Source organism: Giraffa tippelskirchi, chromosome 12, assembly GCF_054371585.1.
Source record: "Giraffa tippelskirchi isolate mGirTip1 chromosome 12, T2T-mGirTip1v1.2.pri, whole genome shotgun sequence".
Classification (NCBI taxonomy): domain Eukaryota; kingdom Metazoa; phylum Chordata; class Mammalia; order Artiodactyla; family Giraffidae; genus Giraffa; species Giraffa tippelskirchi.
In genome coordinates this window covers 104916370-104942060 of record NC_137286.1, presented here as the reverse complement: position 1 = coordinate 104942060, position 25691 = coordinate 104916370, and the positions used below count along the sequence as shown (strand labels likewise).

The 25691-nt window shown below is 46.3% G+C and overlaps 1 protein-coding gene and 1 non-coding gene across 3 annotated transcripts in view; both read right to left on the bottom strand.

Annotated features, from left to right (window-relative positions):
* The window catches only part of SPATA13 (spermatogenesis associated 13), a 279726-nt gene that overhangs the window by 89613 nt on the left and 164422 nt on the right, over positions 1–25691 (bottom strand). Inside the window, exon 3 of one of the 2 annotated variants that reach the window (XM_081551005.1) lies at positions 21169–21348. In XM_081551005.1, the coding sequence (XP_081407131.1) occupies positions 21169–21243 (75 nt within the window). In that variant the 5' untranslated portion in view covers positions 21244–21348. Of the gene's footprint in view, positions 1–15186; positions 15343–21168; positions 21349–25691 lie in introns of those variants that run through there. The other variant, XM_081551004.1, reaches the window with a different exon arrangement.
* Positions 6410–6516, bottom strand: LOC145530783 (U6 spliceosomal RNA). The gene has a single exon (XR_014072075.1). It is a non-coding gene; the product is annotated as a U6 spliceosomal RNA (small nuclear RNA).

Below are 25691 nucleotides of genomic sequence, written 5' to 3'. Positions count from 1 at the left end.
ACAACGGAAACATCAGTAACTAAGTAGGGAGGAGGGGTCCCTTATCACCACCCAGATTCACTGCACAGACGGGGGGACAACGAGGCTCCAAGAAGTCACCTGATTTGTCTAAGGCTCAATGGATGTACGCCCAAGCTGTCATAAGGGCATTTGATCTCTTTCTTCCAAATATCTCTAAGAACTTGATGTCACAGTTAAAAGTAATGGTGAATCAGAGAAGCAAAGCAGAGTCCGTCCCGCCAGGCTGTGATTAACTGAGGAAGAATAAAAGCAGTCGAGTAGAGCATTTCCCACTTCTTTTTACACTAGGAAGAAAGAGGATGCTCCTTAATGAAATGACAAAAAATAAAGTTTGAGCCTGTTATTTTTAACAGTTAATAGCTCATCAACCAATCACCTACCATTTATTTAGATACATGGAGCTTCCGTAGAGACTTACCAGGAAACACAGGAATGAAATGAAAGAGCCACAAGGTGAGAAAAAGAAGACAGGACCTTCTCCAGGGATCACGCCAGATTCCTGTGTGCTTAATCTGTCCTTGGACTGGCCTGGCCCCATTAATCAAAGCAAGTGGTTTTCTGGGAAATAACATGCTTTTGTGATCTGAAAAAGAGATACTAGAGGGAAACTATGATGTCATAGGGAAAAGGAGAGCAAACACTGTGATATATTTAACTGCATTTTCTCACTTCTTGTTGTGTTACATGAAGAGTATTGCACAAGGTCTTTGCTGCCCTTCTGTAACTGTACCTGGTTAAACAGGTTAAACTAACGGTGTGTTTACAAAACGACGTGAGGTAACGTTAGTATTGACACCGATATATCGGATCTGTTTGTACTTAAACCAAACACCACTTATGTAGATATTCTTTATACAGTTGTGTTACTGAAAAAATGGTTTTTTTCAGTACATAAATTTCTTTCACTACACATGGACACTTCTATTTCTTAAGAAACAACACATAAAAATGGATATAAAGTACAAAATTTATACTTGGCCTCTATTTTTATAACAATCAGACTGAAGAAAGAAAAAGTACAGCAGGGGTTGAGCAAATCCAGACTCCTCGCACCTACTTCAGTGCATGGCACTCGGGAGACCTGCAAGAAATGCCAGGTCTTTAACTGAATGTGACTCTACAACCATGTAATAAAATAGTTTCTCCGCATGGTACACTTAGTATTGTTTCTCAAATTTAAGTTGTGTCATCTGAAACTAAAATAATCTTCAAAATTTAATTTGCTCTTTGGTTTCCCAGTAATCAGTCTTTATGGGAGCCATTGAGATTTCTAGGTTTTCTTCTGTGGGAGAACAAAAAATACTTAAGTCCATGTCTCTCTAGTTAATTTTTATATTCTCAAGAACTAGCACCACGTCTGGAACAGAGGAATTACTCAACATGTTTTTCAGAATAAATTAAAAATATAGCTTTTTACCAATAACCCACCAGTCTGCTCTAGATCTAATTAAAGATTGAATACTTAGTAAGCAGTGAGTTAGTTAACTAATTAAGTACTAATCACAAGAAGAAACCTAACCAATCTTGAAATACGTCCAGTCCTGGTCAGTAACTCCAGCTATCTGACCTTTAATTTTGAGACCTAGGATGGTTTTCGTCAGACTTTCTAATCCTAACACAACAGTGTAATGAAATGGCCCTCTGGTACCCACATTTCCAATAGAGAAATTTCCTATCTTCCCCTTGGATGGTTGTCAAAGTTGCCCTAAATTAACAATATGGATTGTTATGGATTTTCAGTCTCCTTATTTTTACCAAAAAATATGATTTAAAATTCTTCACTGTCTAATCCTCATTCCCTTTTCCTCACTGGAAAAAAAACAAAAACATTAACATCGCTGCAACAAAATACTCCATTTCAGGATTAAAAGCATTAACCGACAGGATTAGAAAGGCATAGTACACTCCACGACAGCAGAATATATTCTTCTCATATGCACACGGAACATAGATCAAGACAGACAACATGCCGGGCTATAAAATCAACTTCAAAAATGCTTAATTGAAATCATACAGAATGCATTCTCCAACCATAAGGGAATAAACCAAAAATCAATAACAGATGTGAGGAAATTTTCCAAACATCTGAAAACTAAACACACTTTTAAATAACCCACAGGTCAAAGAGGAAGTCTAGAGAAGAATCAAAAAAAGATATTTAACTGAATGAAAATAAAAATTATATGTGACATATCAAAATTTACAGGGCAGAGCTAAAGCAGTGCTCTGAGGAAAATTTATAGCATTAAATAAATACATAAGAAAATAAGAAAGAACTCAAATCAGTAGTCTAAATTCCCACTTCAAGAACCTAGGAAATAAGCAAAATAAACCCAAAGCAAGCAAAAGGAAAGAAATATCAGTAACAAAGGTAAGAGCAGATATAAAAGAAAGCAGATAAATAGCAAAAATCAGTAAAACTAAGAGCTAGTTCTTTTAAAAGATTAATAAAGTCAACAAACTTCCTAACAAGATTGACCAAGAGGAAAAAAAGATAGAAGAAACAATATACCAATATTAGGAATGAGATGAGGTAACACTACCCACCCTGCAGACATCAAAAAGATAGTAAGAGAGTACTATGAACAACTCTACACACAAAAATTTGGACAACTTAGAGAAAATGGATCACATGCTCAAAAACTACCACATCTAATACAGTATGAAATAAATAATTTCAACAGACATTAAGCATTATGGAAACTGAATTTGTCATTTCAAAACTAAGAAGAAATCTCACTGAAGAATTCTACCAAATGTTTAAAAAAGAATTAACATTAATTCCATCCTTTGTCACACCCAGGAAATGAAAGGCATTTTCTGTTCTTGTAGGAAGCTAGTATTACCCTGATACCAAAATCAGATAAAGATAGTACCCTACAACACTACCAAAACCAAACAAACAAAAACCCAACTACAGACCAAGATCTCTCTTGAATATAGACATAAGAACACTTAATAAAACCTAAGAGAATATGAGTGAGTGGAGTGAGTGAAGCTGCTCAGCTGTGTCTGACTCTTTGCAGCCCCATGGACGGTAGCCCACCAGGGTCCTCCATCCATGAGATTTTCCAGCAGGAATACTGGAGTGGGTTGCCATTTCCTTCTCCAGGGATAGCAATATATAAAAATAATTACGCATATGATCAAGTGGGTTCCATTTGTGTTTATTCCAGGAATCCAAGACTGGTTCAATATTTGAAAAATTAATCAATATAATTCATTATATTAACAGGTTAAAAAATCATAATCATCTCAACTGATAGAGAAAACACTCGATAAAATTCAGTCATCATTAAAAACAAAAAGAAGAAGAGATCAATTTCCTCAACTTGATAAGGCACATCTGCCAACAACCTACAGCTAACATTATAGTTAATTGTGAAAAGACAAGATGCCCTCTAAGATCAGAAAGAGGCAAGGACATTTGCTCTCACACTCTTATTCAACATAGTGCAAGAAGTTCTAACCAGTTCAAAAAGGCAAGAAAAGTAAATGAAAGGCGTTCAGTTTAGAAAGAAAGAAATTAAACCATCCCTATTTGCAGATGACACAATTATCCACATAGAAAGTTCCAAGGAATCCACAAAAAAAACCCTAGAACCAATCAGTGAGCTCTGCAAGGTTATAGAATACAAGTCAAACACACACACACAAATTTTTTTTACTGTATTTCTACATAGCAATGAACACATGGGTATTTAAATAAAAAATACAATACCATTTACGAGTGTTCAAAAGTGAAATCTATGCAAACATGAACAGAAATTATATGCTTAAAACTGCACAATACTGATGAAAAAAATGGAAGACTGGAAGATTCAAAATAGTAAAGATGCCAGTTCTCCCCAAATTCCAGCAGATATGAGAAGATTATTCAAAAATTTATATGAAAGTGAAAGGAACTTGGAGAAGGAAATGGCAACCCACTCCAGTATTCTTGCCTGGAGAATCCCAGGGACAGCGGAGCCTGGTGGGCTGCCATCCATGGGGTCGCACAGAGTCGGACACGACTGAAGCAACTTAACAGCAGCAGCAGCAAAAGGAACTAGAATAGCTAAAACAATGTTGAAAAAGAATAAGGTGGGATGAATTGGTCCACCCAATTTCAAGACTCAAAGCTATAGTAATCAAGACTGTGATGTTGGCTGAGACACATAGCTCAATGCAACAGAAAGGAGAACTTAGAAACTGACCTACACAAATATGCCCAACTAATTTTTTATAAAAGTGCAAAAGTCATTGAATAGAAAAGGCATGGCCTCTCTAACAAAAAAGGGGGCTGGAGCAATTAGATATCTATAGGCAAAAACCACAAACAAACAAAAATCTCACAAAAAAACACAACCTACATCTCATACCTTATACAAAAGCTAACTCAAATGGGTCATTGACTTAAATGTAAAACTATAAAACTTAAAAAATAGTAGAAGAAAATCTTCAAGATCTAGGGCTAGGCAAAGAGTTCTTAGACTTGACACCAAAAGCATAATCCATAAAAAAGGAAAAACAATCAATAAATTAGACTTCATCAAACTTAGAACATATTTGCAAGCCACACATACCTAAACAAGGAGTAGTATCATCTTCAGAGAAGTGTGTTGAGTAAGAAAAGCAATAGCTTAACATACAGTATGATTCCAATTTTATAACATTTTTTAAATAAAATTATATGCAGGAAAAATTAGTGGTTGCTAGAGGCTAAGGAAGGAGTAGGAGCAGGAGGGAAGTGGGTGTGGATATAAAAGGACAACACAAGGAACCCTCTTGGTGATGGAAATGCTATTTATCTTCACGTAGCAAGGTCAATGGGCTTCCAACCTGGCTCAATGGGTAAAGAATCTCCCTGCAAATGCAGAAGACACAAGAGACGTGGATTCAATCCTTGGGTTGGGAAGAGCCCCTGGAGAAGGGCATGGCCACTCACTCCAGTATTCTTGTCTGGAGAATTCCGCGGACAGAGGAGCCTGACAGAGTATAGTCCATAGGATCGCAAAGGGTGAAACGACCGAAGTGACTGAGCATGCATGCACGCACATCAATGTCAATATCGCGGCCATGATGTTGTACACATCACATAAATATCACTGCATTATACCATGCATGTGAATCTACAATAATTTTAGTTTTTTAAAAAAAATTTTAATCTTAAAGATTAATAAGAATGTAAAACTCCCCACAAATACAATTCCATATTGACTGAACTCTCAAATCCCCACTCTTTTCTGCCAACTCTTGCCTCTTGTGTGTCAGATGTCGACTCTTATCAAAGTCACTCCAGCTAAAGAAAACCATTTACACACCACAGCTGAGTCTTCTGTACAATCAGCACCAGGATCTGGGTATTTTACAGAGACCTTTCCTGACTGTGCAAACCTCGTGACTGACGGAGGCAGGTTCAGCAAGAGAGCCCAGGACAGGTGCCAGAAGTGTCTGAGTTCCTGTGTAGACACCAGCAGACGGGCGTGGCCACCTCCACAGGGAAGTAGCAGGTTCTGAGACCAAGGCCACCACTTCCCCACCTCCCTCCGCCTCTGGCCGAGGCAGCACTGAGTACACAAGGGCCTTTGCACTCCGAAAGCAACAGAGCCACTGCCCTGAGACCAGGAAGCACGCAGATCACCTCCTGAGCCCTTAGCGAATGGATCCTGATGCCGGTCTGAAGTTCTCTCTCTTCTGAGGTGAAAGCTGTAGGCTCCTCCCAATGCGGAAAATACCTTTCCATCTAAAAGACCATGAGAAATGTGGTCCAAGCTAACCGAGTCCTGCAGCCGTGAGTCTGTACGAGGAAAAGAAAGATTCACTGACCAGGCATGTGGAATATGCATGGCTAGTCATCTCTAGAAACAATCACATAAAAGAAACTCTGCTGTTTGAAAGAAATGTGTGTGCATGCCTGCGTGCTCCGGTGCTCAGTCATGTCTGACTCTGTGACCCCACAGACTGTAGCCTGCCAGGCTCCTCTGTCCATGGGAGCCTCCAGGCAAAAATACAGGAGTGGGTTCCCATTTCCTTCTCCAGGGGATCTTCCCAACACAGGGATCAAACCCACATCCTCTGCATTGGTAGTTGGATTCTTTACCACTGAGCCACTAGGGAAGCCACAAACATAAAGAACCATAACACTCACGAAACCAGTGTTGTTTTTTTTTTTAATCCTCTCTCAATAATGCAAACCAAAGTGCTTCCCAGGTCTCTTCAGTTGGCCTGCAAGTACACACAGAGAAGTGGCTGCCCCTGGTCCAGGTGACAAGGGACCAGAAACCCTCCTGCTAAGCCAACCTTCTGTTTCTCCTGGACTGATCCGCACAGATAGCCACTATCTTCATCTCAGAAGACGAGTGTTCCAACTGACACAAAGACTTCTTTTTTTTTTTTTTTTTTTTTTTTAAATATGGAACGCTTCACGAATTTGCGTGTCATCCTTGCGCAGGGGCCATGCTAATCTTCTCTGTGTCGTTCCAATTTTAGTATATGTGCTGCCGAAGCGAGCACGACACAAAGACTTCTTAAAAAATTCCCAGCCAGAGAAAAACAGATGCACTGTGTGTAGAGTAAGACCTGCTTCTACGGAATCGACTTTCCAGGAAAGCCTAGAAACAGTGCTGTCTGCTGACAATGGCATTTCCTCCTTCCTTAGAGACGACTCATCCCAGCAGGAAAGAAAAACCAGGAGAGATTGGTTGTATTCACCCACAAAAATAAAAACAGGCTATTAAAGTCCTAGAGGAGAAAACAAGCAAAACTGTAATTGTCTACTGGGACAATACAAATTCAGTAATCCAGCATGTACCAGAATTTAATAAGCCATTTTGCTTCAGAATAATTGTTGCATGGGGTTTGATTTAATTAATCTCAGCAGGCTTGGAAACAGCCCCCAAGAAGTCAGTGTGATAAACCTCCTTGGACGTGCTGGTATGTCAGGGTGCCACAGACTCACACCTTCAGGCGGCGGCAGGGGCGCTGTGCACTCTGACCCACCCACTGCCAGCCTTGAAATGCCAGGACATGCGTGCATCCCTGTCCCGCGTGAAGGCTTCAGGTGAGCACCCACTCAGGGTGAGCACCTTGGATGAGGGTCAGAGTAGGAACAAAGACCAGGAAAAGCAGAGAGAAACTCTGCTTCCTCCTACAAGGTGATCAGAAAGAAGGTCTATTGTGTTCTCTAAGCCTGAGTATTTTCTCCTAATTTTGAGTCGAGCCACAGGAAGCCCCGACCCACAGACAGGGGAGGAGAGCATAGACAGATCGAGCATCTCCACCCTTCTCCAGGGCTCCCCGTTCCCGGTGTCGGAAGAGTCTAGCCTGAAAGAGAGCCCAGAGAAGGTCACCCTACCTCACTGCCCTCCCACCCAGCACAGAGATCTAGGAGGGATGGTGAGGCTGCAGGGAAGGATTAGTGGAGACTGGGAAGGGCCTCCCCCTGGCTAGAACCACAGCTGCGTTTAGGAATGGCCTGTCCTTCCATCTCAATGAGCACCGTCATCATCCATGAGCACAAGACACTCCGCCGGGCACATGGCATTTCAAGAGCTGCGTCTGGACATAGGCAGCTCAACCCTGAGCAGAACGGTTGACCCCGATGCTGGTGGGTGAGGACAACCACTGAAAATACAAATTGACTTCCCTGGAGGCCCAGTGGTTAAGGCTCTGCACTTCTACTGCAGGGGGCGCGGGTTCGAGCCCTGGTCAGGGAGCTAGGATTGCACATCCCTTGAGGTTAAAAAACGAAGAAAAAATATGAATAGAATCCCATCAGTCAACCAGATTCCACAAGCTGCAAGTTGACAAGTCAGTCTTCTCCCTCACACCTTGCCATGACTTTTCATCAAAAGATGAATCTTCAGAAGAAGCTGCCACTTTCCTTATTCAGAATTCCACAGCTTCATTTCTCAGGGATGCCAGGCGTCTCAACCTGACTTGGTTCAAGGATACACTGACTCACCACAGCACGTGTATGGGCCCCACCCTACAAACACACACACACACACACACACACACACACACCCCAGAGGTCACCACCAAGAACTGGAGCTGGGCCAAATGGTGAAGTTCCCCACGCTTTTCTGGGAAGTGCAGGACATCATGGTCCTGGCAGAGAGGCCTGAGGACGCAGAGGGACAGTCTAAAGCCAGAGCCAGACTCGACTTGATAAAACAAGCAGGCTCTTCAGTAAGACAGGCCACTCAATCTGCTCTGGGGAGTTTAGGTTTGTTTCAGAAAAGTCAAAGGTAGAGAAAGCAGGCCCAGGAGATCTTAGAACAGACCATTTTAAAGAACACTGTTGACTTTTCCCGGTGTATCCTGGGTTATTTCTTAACCTCAGATTTTTTAAATTAAAACACAGTTTTAACTTTTCTCATTTTAAACATCTAATCCTTTTGAATATAATTGAAGCTGTAGATATTCATATATTCCCTCCTCCTTTATTGTTTCAAATGAGGGGTTGGGGGATGTTATTTCAGAAGGATCCATGGAACATTTAAGCCAGGGCAATTCCTGTGAAGGCCTGTATTTCCAAAGGCTATTCAGCCCGTGGGTAACACCAGTGATAATGTTAAGGCCACACAATGGAGGCTAGTCTTTACCATAATACTGAGCCACTTGTGTGCTGGCCACACAAAAGTTTCCCTAGTGGTAGATTTTCACTTAGTCCTCAGGCAGCAGAACAAATAGAGTGAATCAATTCTTTCTATTTTCAACACAGATTTAAATGTACCCCGGCCAACCTAAAGAGTAAACATCAGCTCCCTATATACCCTGCACAGCAAAAAACAAAACCAAAACCAGAATCTAACTTTTCACAGAGACAAAACAAATCATAAACCTGAGATACGAATGCTCCTATTTCTTGTTTCTTTAATTGATTTGACCAAACCACTAGGACGGACTCTAGACTAAAGGAAATGAGAAACCCATAGACCTTACACTGGATGGCGGATTTCATCCTGAGAGTACTAACTATGGTCTCCAGCCTCAGGCAAACTGGATTTTAATAACTGATGGGGATATTTTAGGATAATTGCTGCATGGGGTTTGATTTAATTAATCTCAGCAGGGTTCAAAGAAGGCCCATGGAGTCAACATGAAAAATGTCCTTCAGATGTTCTATTATTACAAGTAGGGTGATTACGTCACCAAAAGGTATAGAGCAGGCTGCAGCTATAAACCGAAACCTAAAGAAACGCCTTCCACATGGTGATAGGTATGCTTGTCCTTCCACAGGAAAGAAGGGATAAAATCATCAGCTCAGGCTCGATGCAAAGCAGACGCCCATCAACAGTTATTGAATTAACAATGAATGAAGGTTGAAAGAATATGTGTGATGGGGCACAGTATGCAGAAAGGTCAAATGTTATTTAAGTAACTGTCAGAAATACACAATTTATAATATGATATTTAGATTTGAGAAGACAGTTCAGGTGTAAAGACAGAGATGGAGCTGTTTGGTGTGTTCAGGTGTAAAGACCAAGTCTGGAGGTATTTGGTGTGTCTGAAAACAGGTGTCTAGGTACAAATGACAGATTAGGGCAGGGTCAGAACCCCAGGGTGGGGGGTAGCATTCTTACTGGAAAGCACTGCACCTTCATGAGTTTAGAATCTGGTTATATTCCAAAAAGTCAAGTTCTTCTGTACAGAGGACAAAAGACGATGCTGGTGCTGGGAAGGCGGGCCAGGGGTGGGGGCCTGTGTGCTCTGCTCACGCAAGACCTCTGCAGTCTTGCCTGGAGGATGCTCAGAGTTAGACCTGGAGATGCACTCAGAATAAGATGGAACCACCAGGAGAGCCCCAAACCAACAGGCCCTCAACACCCAGCAAGTATTCATGGAACAAGCGACAATGGCTCCGCTTTCTCCCCATCCCATCGCAAAACCATCAGAGCCTCCCCTCCGCCAGGTGACAAGTGCCAGGCCCTCTTCTGAGCACCCTGCAAGAATGGACTCTCCAATCCTCACAGCAGCCTGTGACTGTGGTTCCCAACTTCACTGCCCCTGAACAATCTGACACTATTTGGGGGTGGAAGAAGGCATCAATCTTTCCGAAAGACCCCCAGATAATTCCAATACCCAGGAAAGTTTGAACCACTCAGTGAAGAGATGAGTACCACTATTTACATTGTTCAGAAAGGCAGCTGAAGCAGAGAGGTCAAGGCCACCCCAAAGTCACACAGCGGGCAAGCAGCAGAGTTGGGACCTGAACCATTTATCTGATGACCTTGAAACACTAAGAAATCATGTCAGGGAGCAGTGTTGTAGAAACAGCCTACATCACTAGTAGGGATGAAATGAAGCAGGGTGGGCAAGGCAGTTGTGTGAGTGTACACGGTACAGAAACACAAGGACAGTGAGGGGCAGATCCCAGAGGGAGGTCTGACCAGGCAGGAATGTGATCCTGGATCTTTGAAGGAGTAATGAAGAGCTGCTGTTTTTCATACATTGTAGAGTGCTGGTTCTCAAACTAGCATGCAAGAAAGTTACCTGGAAGGTGTTAAAATACAGACACACACCCCTGAGTCTCTGATTCTGGGGGCTTCCAGGGAGAAAGTCCTAGAATTTGCTTTTCTAACAAATACCCAGGAGATAGTGACTCAGAACCACTGCTCTGGGCACATGGTGACAGTATGAACAAAGGGCCCCTCAATTCTGGGGACTGAGGCCACTGAGAATTGTCTAAAGGTCCCTCATTGCCGAACTGGGGTCTGTCTCCCCACCTCTTATTCTATTCTCAGAGGCTGGAATGCCTCCCTCTGTCAGCCCCTTCCCCAACCTGAGCACTCCTGTTCAGCCCAGGCTGTGGTTAGCACCTCCTCCAGGAAGGCTTCCTGGATCCTAGGCCTCCGATGGACTCCCCTAACACTCTCCCTGCAAACTGACCCCTCACCTGCTATGGGTCCCCAGACTTTCACATGCCAGCCTCTCTCTCCCCCCAGAAAGTGTGTGAGCCTCCCTGAGGGTAGGGATGTTCCTAGTATACAGCATATAAACTCTTGAAGCCACAGAGTCCCAACACCCCAAGTGGACAGGTTTATACACCTACAGGTCTGTGGTTTTAGGACTCCAACCCACTCTCTCTCTTTATACCTTGTACGTGGTGGTGACTGACCAGGGCCTGACCCTGTTTAATGGGATTGAGGTGTAACTTTGATACTCCACAACAAGACTGCTTACTGCTCCTGTTATATGAATAGCAATTTCCCTGAAAGCCTGTGATCCAGGTTCTGCTACCAGGAGCACACCTCCTCCGTGGCCTCTTGATCCCTCTGCTCTGAGAGTAAAATCAGGGTTCCGCCCCCTGCACCTGCCCGGGATGCCAAGCAAAGACCCCGGCTTCCTGTGGGCTGCCTCCAGCCATGGCCACCTTCCAGGCTAGTCATTTCAGACCTGTGTGCTATTGTCTCCGAGGACAGCCTGCCAATCTTAAGAGAACAAACTCTGTAACGGAGCTAATTGGGAAGGGAAAAGGCTGGTCCTTCCCTCTCCCAGATTAGCCAGTGGGGTCCTCTTAGAGCTCCCCAACCCCATGGCTAAACCCCAAGAGAGAATGTGGGCCCACTCAGATCTGGCCAGAGAAGATGTCCCGAGTCAGGCACCTGGTCCCTGAAATGATAGTGCTGAGCTTGCAACGCTTCCATGGTGACTGGGAAACAGGCGGAGGCTATTTCTGGCCAAGTAATCAGGTCCTCGAAGGTCCTAGTGAGGGGAGGGAACAGTCCTCTGTCTAGGACACCTGAAGATCATGAGCACAGGCTGAGGCACAAGGCGTTACCCGTGACCACAAGCATTGACATGCCAACCACAGCAAATGGCCACAACCACATTTGGACTACCTCTGTCCATCTAGGGCTCACCACAGCTCCTGGCTCCCCCCCAGTCAGCAAGCATACCTCTGGTCCATGAGGGTGATGAACAAGGGTGCCCGGAAACCCCCAAGGCCCCATGCACCCCCTCATATTTCCACCTCGGTTCAGCACCAGGAATCTAGCTCATAAAAGGCCCTGAGGACACTGCTGTGGAGGGAGCTACAAGCTTCAGAGGAGACACGCTGCAGATGCATGTGTGTGGGTCTCCTGAGCCAGGCAGCCCCACATTCAAACCTCAGCCTTGACTCATCCTATGGGGCTACGGCCATGAACCTTGACGCCTTCACCTGTGCAAGGGAGCTGTGAACCTAACCTGCTCTTCAGTTACACACTCCTCGTCCACACCACAGGACACAGACACGTCTCATCAGTTCTCCCAGGGACGCACAGACCCACCCATCTCATTCGGGAACATCAGAGAGAAGTTAATTACATGCAACGTACACCCGAGGGCATCAGGGCTGGATTCTGTCAAGAACGGCAGGTATGGAATGGTTGAGCAATTGTGGGGAGGCAGCACCCTCCAGGTGCCCTGAGGGCTCCTGGAGAAAGAGGTGAACCGGACAACAGGGAGCGACGCTGGGAACTGGGGGCACAGACGGGATTCCCAGGTCAGTGGGAGAGACGGGTAGGCAGGGCAGGGCCAACACAAAGACAGGCTCCCCGTCACCCCTGTTTCATCTGAGATGCGGAGATGAAGGGAACCACGTGAGTATTAATGCCTTTCTCTCTGCAAGTGGAAAACACAATCCAACATTCCAGTTACTGATTCTGAAACTGCCATGGATTGTACAATGTGCCTCTAGAAAGCAGTGTACGTTTGGTGTTCCTGCCTGATGTTCTGGAAAACAAAAAGTACTTCTTTCTAAAACATTTGAATTTATACTTCTGTGTTTTTATGATCCCATGTATGCCATTACATATCTCAGAAGCAAATATTCTTAAAATATTTAGCTTTCAGAGAAAAAAAAAAAAAGAGCCCACGGACAGCTTCCATCCTCAGTGAATCCTCCTGCTGCCTCTGAGCTCAGGAAAGGGTGGGGAGGGGCGGTGCTCGCTGCTCTGCACAGCAGGTCTCTGAGAGGCCACCCCGCCAGGCTGCAGAGCCAGGCATGGAGAGTCCTGGCCCAGCAGCCAGCAGGTCGGGCATCTAGGGCCAGCCCTACCATCCGGCTGCCTCCCTTGGACATGTCATTTTATTTCTCTGGGCCACGGTTTCCTCATCTGTGGAATATAAAGTCCCCTCTAGCCATCGAAGCAGAAAACTTTCCCAAGACTCTGCTTCAGCATCTGCAAAAGAACAAATACTTTCCTACAACTCACAGGAAGGTGAAGGAGATATCCGAACAAGGCTTTAAACTGTACAATGAAATGGAAACAAACTAGATTCACAGCATCACAGGACGCTCAAGGACCCTGAGGCTCTGGCCAGCTAAAGTGAAACTGACCTCTCACTGTAGGGGTGGAGCGGCCGGCAATGGTCTTGGAGAGAAGCTTTCTGGAGCTCTCCAGTAGCCAAGGGGGCCGGCACTCCCTTCAGGAAAGCCAGCTGAAGGCCAGTACAGGCAGGCAGTGTCTCCATTTTTCTGAAGGACGGGAGACAACAGCTTTTCCCCATACACTGCTCTACAGGTACAGCTATTATGCCCTCCTCTGCTGTAAACTGCAGACTACATAAAACACGCAAATAATGACCTCATTTCCAAAGCCAAATCCCAACCCATATCTGAGTTTAAAAGTTGGTGTGGTGAGAAGAGGTCTGTGGGCCTGGTACTTCACTTCTCCAAGGCTCCCTTTACCCATCTGTAAAATGGGGCTAGGAATGCATCGATGTTACAGGGATGCGAGGAAGATTCATGAGTTATTACTGCATGTACGTTCGTCAGAAGGGTGCCTGGCTTCTTGTAAGTGCTCGATAACTGCTACCTAACATTCATATCAATATCAATATAAGTATCAACACAGCCAGAGAACTTGTCTACAGATGGTACTACTTCAGTGAGAACAACCAGGAGCAGGCAGGGAGGTCCTTGAATCCACAGCAGTCCTGGGGAAGCTGTTGCCTCCTCCTGACACTTTCTGACATTCTGAAATAAAGACGTCTGCCAGGTGATGGGGGCCCCTCTGGAAGAAAAGAAATGGACGGAGGGATGGCGATGCAGGAGAAAAATCAGCAACCAGAGGAACCGAAACAAGGTGTGCACTGGAGGCGGGAAAAACACAGGGAGAAACAGATAAAGGTAGGTAAAAGACACAGGAGCTCAGGTAGAAAGACAGACCCGCAGCCTGGTGGGAGGAGAATGGCTGATCTGGGGACCAAGGCAGGTGGGTGAAGATGAGAATGCTGGGTAAGAAACCGTCACATAAAACTCTAAAAGGTGGGGGCGGGGGCAGAGGGCAAGGTTCAGAACAGGGAGGCACAGTGTCCCAGGTCCCCAGGACACTGCAGGGAGGAAGCCTGGGAGAAGGGGGACACAGAAAAGGAGCGTTTGTTAGGAAGGGGGGTGGGGAGGGAATAAAACAGGTAACGTTTCTGTGCCTGCTAGAGAAGGCGAGCACAGAACTTCGGGACTTGGCAGGGATAACAGGGTAGAAAACACCAGGCACGGGAAATGAGGTGAGACGCGGGAGGACATACGCGTGATACACGAATTCAGACGGCTTTGATAACAAGTGCTAAATAAACTCAAGTTATTCTTCTATTCATCGACAAGACTGTCCAGTGCTGGGAAGCAACTGACCGAGAGAGTTTTGGTTTGGCTCTTTTTCCCCACCTGGAGGGGTGGGGGGAGGGCATTGCTCGGGCTCTGAGACAGCACAGCCAGATGGTGGCCGTCCGTTCAGGTCACCCGAGTTCCCCAGACGTGGGCTCAGCACTGGTCTGTGACCCCTGGGGCTGGGGTGCCGACTCCCCTCACCACGCGGACCACAAGTGGAAGGAAATCGGCCCTGGAGCCCACCCCTTCAGCTCGGGATTCAGCCGCGTCTCTCGGGAGATGAGGCCCGGGGCACCAGGGAGCGAAGTTCTCCAGCGCATCCCCTGGGCGGCGCGGGCGCCCCGCGCCTTTGTCCCTCCCTCAGCCCGCGGCGGGTCAAGTCCCGGGGGTCCCCGGGAGCGCGGGGCTGGAGTCCCACGATCCCCGGCCGCCCGGCCGCGCAGCAAACGCACTGAGCAAACACCACACCCAGGCTGCGGGGCCGGCGTTGGGGTACCTCCGCTCCCGGACTCGGGCTCCCCGTGGACACCCGGGTGCCGACTCTGCGGACCGCCGGCCCAGCGCCCCGTGCCCCGGCGCAGCCTCACCTACAGCGGCCCCGCTCGCAGGAGCCTCCGAAGTCGGCCGATCCTAGACGTCCCGGTGACTTAGGATCGGTCCTGCCTGGCCCCGCGAAGCTCTGAGCACGCCGGGGTCTCGGAGGAGCCTCAGCCCCGGCGAACCTACTCTGGGCTGGCGGGCTCGGATGCGGCGCGAGGAGCGCGGCGCGGAGCACACTAGCCTCCGCCTCCCTGCCCAGGCCACGCCCCCGGCAGGACTCTCCTTCCGCCCCCCAGGCCACGCCACGCCCGTTCCCTGGCCACGCCCCCGGCAGGGCCACGCCCCCGGCAGGACCCTCCTTCGGCCCCCAGGCCACGCCACGCCCTCCACTGGCCACTGCCCAGGCTCGACTCTGCCTCCTTGCCTCAGGCCACACCTCCAGTTTGGCCCCGAGACCCCACCGCCAGCTCCACCCCTATCCCAGGCCACCTTGGCAGCAGCCGCCCTACCCCCACCATTCTCCCAACCATTCCCAACCCACCATCCACCAGGAGAATATCCCCCCACCGCGTCGGCGGCCCTGCTACACTGCCCCCCGACCCTAGCTCCTCTTCCCCTCAGCTACATGCCCAGCCCAGCTCCCTTCCATCCGTAGCCAACGACTCCCCCCATACCAGCGCCCCCAGCCCGGCCCCCCTAAGCTCAGCACCCCCCACCCCAAGAATTCCCCAGCCTCGTCTGGGGCGGGGAGGAGCGAGGATCATTTGCATCTCCAGGGCCACTGCGCCCCGCAGCCCCCTGGCCCCATCTCTGCCCTGGAAGGAGGTCACTGCAGGCCAAGGCGCCCTGGCTGCCCTTTTCGAGGGGCAGGTGTTGGGGAGAAGACCCAGAATGCAGACTTTCAAACCTACCCACCCTCCAGGTCGCACAGCAGGTCTTCCATGGGCTGTGTAGTGGACCCACTCAGGTTTCACCTTCCTGGTGGCTCAAGGCTTAATCACTAATTCACGCGAAAACCACAGAGGCAAAGGCAACCCTCCAGCGCTAAGATCTGGGCCCTAAAACTTCCATGATTGTGTCCTGATGTGCACCTAATGGAATTCATAAAATAAACACGTTCTTTTAAAAACTGCCATCTTTTAGATGATTCATTTCAGTGGTTCTGTGTGCCAGCACTATTATTATAAACATGTGTTACTTTTATAATCAAAGAAGAACAACCATCTCTATTAAAAAATTAAAGAACATATAAAAATATTAAATTACGAATGTGTGTGGTGTTCTTCATCGCTGTGTGGTGTTCTTCGTCGCTCTGTGGTGTCTGACTCTTTGCAACCCCAGGGACTGTATGTAGCCTTCCAGGCTCCTCTATCCATGAGGATTCTCCAGGCAAGAATACTGGAGTGGGTTGCCATGCCCTCCTCCAGGGGAACTTCCCGACCCAGGGATGGAACCCAGGTTTCCCACATTGCAGGCGGATTCTTTACCGTCAAAATTAATTCTATGTATGCTTTCTTGAAGAGTGAAAAACTATCCTGTGTGATACTCAAATGGTGGCTACATGTCCTTATGCATTTGTCAAAACCCAGAGAATATACAACACAAGGAGTGAACCCTTATGTAAACTCTTTTAACATAATCTATTAATATTGGCTTATCGATCACAACCAATGTGCCACACTGAGGCAAGATGTGGGTAACAGGAGAAACTCGAGGGGAGGAGCTGAGGGAATCCATGCCAACTCTCCTTTCCTCTCAGTCTTCCTGTAAACTAAAAAAACAGCCCATTAATTAAAGCATAGGCTTCCCTGGTAGCTCAGCTGGTAAAGCATCTGACTGCAATGCAGGAGACTCCAGTTCAATTCCTGGGTCAGGAAGATCCCCTGGAGAAGGGATAGGCTACCCACTCCAGTATTCATGGGCTTCCCTGGTGGCTCATATGGTAAAGAATCTGCTTGCGATGCAGGAGACCTGGGTTTGATCCCTGGGCCACTGGAGAAGAGCATGGCAACCCTCTCCTTCTTGCCTGGAGAATCCCCATGGACACAGGAGCACGGCGGGCTGCAGTCCATGGGGTCGAAAAGAGTCGGACACGATTGAGCAACACAGCTCGACAATTAAAGCACACACACCAAAATATTAATGGTCATTATCTCTGGGTGGTGAAAATATGAGCAAATTTTTGCTATTGGGTGAATCTTTATTGAAATTCTCCAAATTTTCAACAATGAACATATTTTTTAAAGCAGAAACATATAAACAGGCAATAGAAAATTTTAGAGAGCTCGCATGAAAGGCTAATATCAAATATTTCATTTTATTTCTTTTTTAAATTTCATTGAAATATAGTTGATTTATAATGTGTTAATTCCTGCTATACAGAAAATTGATTCTGATACATGCATATATATTATTCCCTTTTTAATATTCTTTTCCATTATGGTTTATCACAGAATATTAAATATAGTTTCATGTGCTATACAGCTGTTGTTGCTTAGTCACTAAGTCATGTCTAACTCTTTGTGACACCATGGACTGTAGTCCACTTGGCTCCTCTGTCCATGGGGTTTTCCTGGAAAGAATACTAGAGTGGGTTGCCATTTCCTTCTCCATATTTTATTTCTACTTTATATAACTTTAACAAAACCTGCAAGAAGCTCTCAAAGTTGTTAAAAATGACATCAATTTCAATATTGTTTAAAAAAAGCGTATCAAGGACTGAATTGAGTTTTTAAATTAGCTCTTTAGAATTAGCAAAAAATCAGAGGAAAAAATTTTGATTATTCTCTTTAAAAAATCAATATCTCAAAGGATCATCTCTGCCTGCTTGGAAATTGTCACAAATATTTACATGAACACATGAACACTGGCCCCCAGATAAACAGATTTCTCTAGAGCTGTAAAGACTTGGCCTAGAGGCATCTTGTCCCTGTGATCTAGCCCTTGAACTTTCTGGGTTTCAGCTTCTTCAGTGAAAAGGGAAACACTCTCTTGTTGTTCAGTTGCTCAGTCCTATTTGACTCTTTAGGACCCCATGGACTGCAACAAGCCAGGCTTCCCTGTCCTTCACCATCTCCCAGAGTTTGCTCAAACTCATGACCATTGAGTCAGTGATGCTATCCAATTATCCCATCCTCTGTCGTCCCCTTCTCCTCCTGTCTTCAATCTTCCAACATCAGGCTTTTTCCAATGAGTCGACTCTGCATCAGGTGGCCAATGGATTGGAGCTTCAGCATCAGTCCTTACAATGAATATTCAGGACTGATTTCCTTTAGGATGGACTGGTTGGATCTCCTGGCTGTTCAAGGGACTCTCAAGAATCTTCTCCAGCACCACAGTTCAAAGGCACCAATTCTTCAGTGTTCACCCTTCTTTATGGTCCAACTCTCTCATCCATACATGACTACTGGAAAAACCACAGTTTTGACTATATGGACCTTTGTCAACAAAGTGATGTCTCTGCTTTTTAATATGCTGTCTAGGCTTGTCATAGCTTTTCTTCCAAGGAGCAATCGTCTTTTAATTTAATGGCTGCAGTGCTCGCTTAGGCAACAGATATACTAATTTTATGGCTGCAGTCACTGTCTGCAGTGATTTTCGAGCAAAAATACCAAACTTTAGCCCATGTAGGACTCCTGGTATCTTAGTACATGTGGGTGCTTAATAATTAATAGTTCCTGCCCTTTAAAATATACTTTAAAAATTCTTAGTGGGATTCTTGAGCTCCTGAGATAAAAAATACTTCTGGTTTTAGATTATTAACTTATTTGACAAAACAGGATGGTTCAAGAGAGAAACCACTGATTGACATGAAGAGGCTGGGCATTGTACACCAGGGCCAGCACTAGTTAAAAGGCATCGAGGGTATAAATCACCAGACTTCTCCAGCTCTCACTTCCCTAATCTGTTAAAGGAGTGACATGGACCAGTCATCTCAAAGTTTCCTTCAGCTCCCATCATTCCACTGGGAGTCTCACTGTGACTTCTGAGGACAAAGGCCCTAAATCTCCCACAGTGACCATTCTCTGCCCATAGGACCCGCCATCACTCACAGCCCTGCAAACAAAGCTGACATCTGCATTCCACCTTCCCCACCAACGGGAACTTCCAAAGGTTTCTTTGGTCTTTTTCCCATCCTAGTGATATGCTGCTGCCCAGCTCTGACCAGCAGCTTAAACTCTTAAATTCTGTTCGGAAATCAGTTCAAAGTTCCCACCAAAGAGAGAATAACCACCACTGGCACTGATACACGCCACCAGCTCTTACCAAGTTGACAGTGCACTTTTTTTTCACACGATAACCTCCCTGAAATTATGTGTCCCTCTGTTAATATTTCCTGAGCACTTCCCATGCTATGTCTTTCAGACTCACTCCACTGAAAGATTCAAAGCAGTGCTTGGTGTACCATTATCTTTTGTGGTTTATGATGGAGAAAATAAAGCTCAGTAAAGTTGAAAGAGTCACCTACAGTCACACAGCTAGTGAATGATGGAGCTGTAATTTCATGTACCTGCTTTTAAACACTATGTAGAAAGCAGGACTGTGAGTGCCCAGAGTTCTAAAGGAGCATTGCTGCATTCAGTCTGCTTAAAGTTCCTGTTCCTCTGGACTTTCTCAGCAGACATGACAGGGGAGGGAAGAGTTATGCCCTGAATGTTTGTGTCCCTAAATCCTTATGTTGAAGGCTAACACCCAATGAGATGGTTTTAGGAGCTGAAGATGTTCAGATAAGTAGGTTTTTATGAAGTCATGAGGATGGAGCCCCGGGATGAGATTAGTGTCCTTATAAGAAGAGGAAAAGAGACAAGAGCCCCCTCTCTGTCTCTTTCTTTCCCCACCAGGAAGAGACTATAAACCAAGAAATGGGTCCCCACCATTCACTGAATCTGCTGGTGCCTTCATCTCAGACACCAGAATAATGAGAAATAAATTCCTGCTGTTTAAGCCCCCAGGCCATGGTACTTTTCATTGCAGCCTGAGCTGACTAATACTGTAAGGAAACTCCCTTCTCATTTCAGATTTTTCTTTTTGAGGAACTTCCATATAGTAACCCTTCTGGCCTCAGGATCTACCCTCTGCACCAAAGAAGGAGTTGCTGACAGGTGGGAGGAACCCATTGAGCCACCTACTTTGATAAAGTGAAAGTGAAAACCACTCAACTGTGACTGACTCTTTGTGACCCCATAGACTTGTAGCCTCCATCCATTGGGATTCTCCACGCCAGAATACTAGAGGGGGTTGCCATGCCCTTCTCCAGGCGATCTTCCCAACCCAGGTCTCGCGAGTTGTAGATGGATTCTTTAACATTTGAGCTACCTGGGAAGCTGCTACCTTGATAGGATAGACCTAATTTATTAGTAGTTTGACAGTAATTCTTTACAAGCACAGAGGAGTCACTCTTTTCTAACTTCTCCATCCAGACATCATCAGAGAGCAATCTGGAGTCAGGGACTGCCACCTGCAGGGTGGGTGGTGGGGGTGACTTCAGTTCTATGCCTGGGCTAGGGGGCAGGGGGCACTAAGAGAATATTAGTGAGAACTTTTCTCAGACCTAAAGTCACAATCTACAATTGATTTGATTGGCGATATCACTGACATTTTTATTTTCATCTGTCAGTCTCCAGTGCCTTGTTTCTTCATTGCTTGTAGAGGCGGGAGGGTGGGTTGGCCCCTTCAGTGGAAGGTAAGATCAAGAGTCCAGGTCTCCGCTCCAGCCCTGGGGCTTCAGGAAGATGACTTAACCTCCCAGGAGTCCTCCTTATATGTGAACACTGGGGTGGAAATCAACTGTGAAAATGTCCCAGGTCAGAGCTTGAGTAAAATGGTAAAACCTGAGTAAACTGGTAAAATCTCAGTAAATGGAGATTGTTTTTATCAATTAGAATGGAAAAGCAGGATTCACTGTCTTCTATTCTACAGTGTATTAGACCAGATATCTAAGTATCCTAGAATGAAAAAATACTGTTTGGTATTCATCAAATTATGTTGGCACATAAGTATCTATTAGGGGGAAAAGAGGAAGAGCTTACCTTGCTCTTTGCTCGAGAATGGGCCATGGAGCCCACAGGGCCGGAGAGCACCTCGCAGGGGTGAGAGGTAGACATGCTGGGATTCCAGTCCAGTATCTATGGCAGTGCCCTCCTCCTGTGCTCAGCGAAAGGACTGCTCTCACACCTGGGTCTGGAGGGAATCTGATGGGCAGGGCCACCCTGAGATGGGGAGAAGGAACAGAAAATAGCTTTGTCAGCTCTTTCCTGCTGCTCAGAATTGGGGTTTCCTGGTGGTGCTAGTGGTAAAGAACCTGCCTATCAATGCAGGAGACATAAGGGACGCAGGTTCGAGCCCTGAGGTTGGGAAGATCCCCTGGAGGAGGGCATGGCAACCCACTCCAGTATTCTTGTCTGGAGAACTCCATGGACAGAGGAACCTGGCTGGCTACATACAGTCCATAGAGTTGCAGAGAATCGGACACGACCGAAGCGACTTAGCATACACACATAACTGAACCACTTTGCTAAATACTTGTAACTAACACAACATTGTAAATCAACTACATTTCAAGTAAAAACTAAGATCTGGTGCAGCCAAATAAACAAATAAATATATTTTAAGCACAATCCCCTGTGCTCTACCGGTTTATCCCTCCTTCCCCTCTGACCCCTGGCACCCACTGGTCTTTCCACCATCTCCATAGCTTTGCCTTTTCCAGAATGTTGTACAGTTGGAGTTGTACACTGTGTAACCTTAGGGAGCATGAATGACGTTACATTTGATGGCACCCTAAGACTTCAGATGTGCATTTGTGTTAGCACAGATCAAAGAGACTATGACCTCTGTAAGGGCAGCAATTTTTTTTTCCTTCTCCTTTATTTACTTTGAGATCTCCCACAATACTAGGTACAGAGTGCTGTGCTGTGCTTAGTCACTCAGTCATGTCTTATTCTTTGCGACCGCATGGACTGCAGCCTGCCAGGCTCTTCTGTACATGGGGATTCTCCAGGCAAGAATACTGGAGTGGGTTGCCATGTCCTCCTCCAGGGGATCTTCCCAATCCAGGGATCAAACCCAGGTCTCCCATACTGTAGGCGGGTTCTCTACTGTCTGAGCCACCAGGGAAGTCTAGGTACAGAGTAGGCACCAGGTATTCAATAAAACAGTAAGTGACAATAATAATAATACACCATTAGTTATTATCATGTGCTTTAAAGTCTATTACAAATATGAAATGGAATTATTAAAAAAAAAAAAAAAACAGTTCCTAAAATCAGGGATCTCACTACCTAGGCATGCTGCCAGCTCTTTTGGCTGGTTTTTGTTAAGTCCTATTAAAACAATCATTCTTTTCAACTCCAAAATTCTAAGCAAACTCCTAATAACCATCGCAGCCCACAACTCTAATTTGAAAGGAATCATATGACCAGTCTTGAATTTCAACTCTCACCAATCTCTTTCATTTTAAAGCCCAAGTTAATCCTTTTTTTCCCCACCAACTTCAAAAGTACTGGAGAACAGATGGGAGAAAACAGAATGATTCATTGTTTACTTATAAGTAGCCTTTAAGTAATGAACACATTAGGGAGACAGTGTAGTATATCTAAAAAACTAGGTTACATTATAGATCCATATTGACTAAGGAATATTCACATAAACCTCTAGACCTGGGTAGTGAGGTAGGAGGAATAAATGAATGTGTCAGAAAAATGGATTATAACAGAATCATATTCTTAGAGGTGTAAGAAAATAGTGATGAAGTCATACACTTACCAAGTCAGTTAAAGAAACTGGTTGCGAATGATCAATATTCTTGTTATTACTGCCACTGTGACTATCCAGTGGGCTTCCCCAATGGCTCAGCAGTAAAGAATCTGCTGTAATGCAGGGGTTTGATCCCCAAGTCAGGAAGATCCCCTGGAGGAGGAAATGGCAACCCACTCCAGTATTCTTGCCTGGAGAATCCCATGGACAGAGGAGCCTGGCAGGCTACAGTTAATGGGGTGGAAAGAGTCAGACACAACTTAGTAACTAAACAACAAAAAACAACAAAAAAGATAAGATGATAGCCTACTTAGGTATGTGTCTCCTTTGCAGCAGTTTTATTTATCCATTCCTATCTTTAAATTAAAACCATCAAATTTTTCTGTCGACCCACCCTCATGGAAGCCACTCAGAGTCTCAAGGATGCTCTGTGTGTGGGGACAGGGGGCTGGCTGAATTGAAGGACTGTCATGCCTGGTGGGCTGCCGTCTATGGTATCTCACAGAGTCGAACACGACTGAAGCGACTTAGCAGCAGCAGCAACAGCGTGTCAGGTTTAGAGAGGCTAACGCCCCCTTCCAGGGCAGGAACCACCTTTCTGCTGGGGCTGGAGGATGCACGCTGAATTGGCCGTGGTGTCTCATGATCATTTCTGAATTGGGATGGGCTTTGTCAGTGGGACCAGGACACCCAAGGCCCATTGTCTGAGGATCCCTACATCGTGCGCAGAGTGTGGACAGATGCCGTGTCCCCAGGTGCACCCTCCTCCAGTCAGCCAAGATGCCCAAAGCCGTTTTCTCCTCCTCTGCTTCCAGTGCTCTTCAGAAAGGGACCCCACACCACCTCTCACCCCAAGTGTCTCCACTGCCTCTACTCAGCTGCAGGCAGATCAGGCCTCACATTGCACCCATGCAATTTGGTGGGTACAGGTGCTTGTCCGTCTTCTTCCTCCTTCCCCATCTCCTCAGCTTTTTTTTGCCTCAACACCCAGCTGGGGTTCTCTCATCCACCAAGTCGAATTCTCTCCTCTGTCTTGCTCACACCCCTCGCCAGCACCACCAACTCTGTTTTTTGTTCATGCACCTTTCTCTCTTCCTAGATTACAGTGGAGCCTTCCTGCATTACTTTGCCGACAAAGGTCTGTAGTCAAAGCTATGGTTTTTCCAGCAGTCATGTATGGATGTGAGAGTTGGACCATAAAGAAAGCTGAGCACCAAAGAACTGATGCTTCTGAACTGTGGTGTTGGAGAAGACTCTTGAGAGTCCCTTGGACTGCAAGGAGATCCAACCAGTCCACCCTAAAAGAAATCAGTCCTGAATATTCACTGGAAAGACTGATGCTGAAGCTGAAACTCTAATACTTTGGCCTCCTAATGCGAAGAACTGACTCCTTGGAAAAGACCCTGATGCTGGGAAAGATTGAAGGCAGGAGGAGAAGGGGATGACAGAGGAGATGGTTGGATGGCATCACCAACTCTATGGACATGAGTTTGAGCAAGCTCTGGGAGTTGGTGATGGACAGGGAAGCCTGGTGTGCCACAGTCCATGGAGTCGCAGAGTCAGGCACGATTGAGCAACTGAACTGAAATGAACTTTCTGCATTGGACAGAGAGCTCCCAGAAGCATGGATTAAATTGTCTGCATTACCTCGCATCCTATTGAGTTTGTTCCCTTTTGCTTCTTGTGTGTGTGTCACACAAAATGCAAAGCCATACCTTGTTGGTCATTAAAAGTTCATGTGCCGGAACCATTTTCTCCATAGCATGCACTGGCACTTTCGCCAAGTGCCCCCTGCCCCAGAGCCTAACCAAGCTGATGTCAGACAAATACCTGGGAATTGGAAGAAGCATTTACTTGTCTTCTCTTGCTCTCCTAGCTCAAATCTCGCTACATAAATGCTGACCTCCACCCTCTGACTCTTCCTACAAGGCTTGAGATTATTTTCATTACATCTGCGAACATTTCATTTGAAGTCCTCTGTGTCCTCAGATTAGCCGAGGTGTGATGCTTGTGATGTTTCCATGAAGCGTGGGGTACAGTGGATCATGGAGCCAGACAGACCTGGGTTCAAATCCTAACTCAACCACTTGCAGTTGTGTGACCAGAGGCAGGGGCTTGGCTTCTCTGGGAACTGAGTTTCTACTCTGCCAAGTAAGGATAAAAAGACCTCAGCAGGCCAGCATTAGGGTGGCCTGGGATAGGGCATGGATGGCCTGTGGAAACACAAGGTCTGAGGCTCAGTGAGTAGTCGCCACCCCCGCCCCATGTGCTGGGGCCTGGTCCTGGATCAGGCACTTCTCCCTGACGTGATGCAACCTTATTTAGTTTAGGGCGCCCGTGTGAGGTGGGCGTGATTATTCCCATCTCACAGATGAGGAAGCCAGCGAGGGTCCTGGAGCACCCCTGGCCCCATGGCAGTGGGAAGATGAGGGGCTGCAGACTGAGCACCCAGTCTCCATCCCTCCTGCCCCCCTGCCTGCCCTCCTCCTGGTGCTGCCCCGGCTCCCCTCCTGGGACCTAGACCCACATCATGGTCCCCTGGTGGGGGGAGGTAGTGTCTTCCAGATGTACCCACACCCAGAAGCAGTGTGGCGTCAGTACAGGAGGGCTGGGGGTGGGGGTGTCGTGGAATGAGAACTGCTTGGTCAGAAGGAGAGGCTGCTGGCTGGGGATGAGTCTCTGCCCACAGGACATAGAGCAGGAACTCCAGCCCTGGCCTGTGTCAGGTTCCCCAGAGGCAGGAAATCAAATGGTCTCCTAAAGGAATCTTGGTCTGTGAATCATAATTCCAAACTCT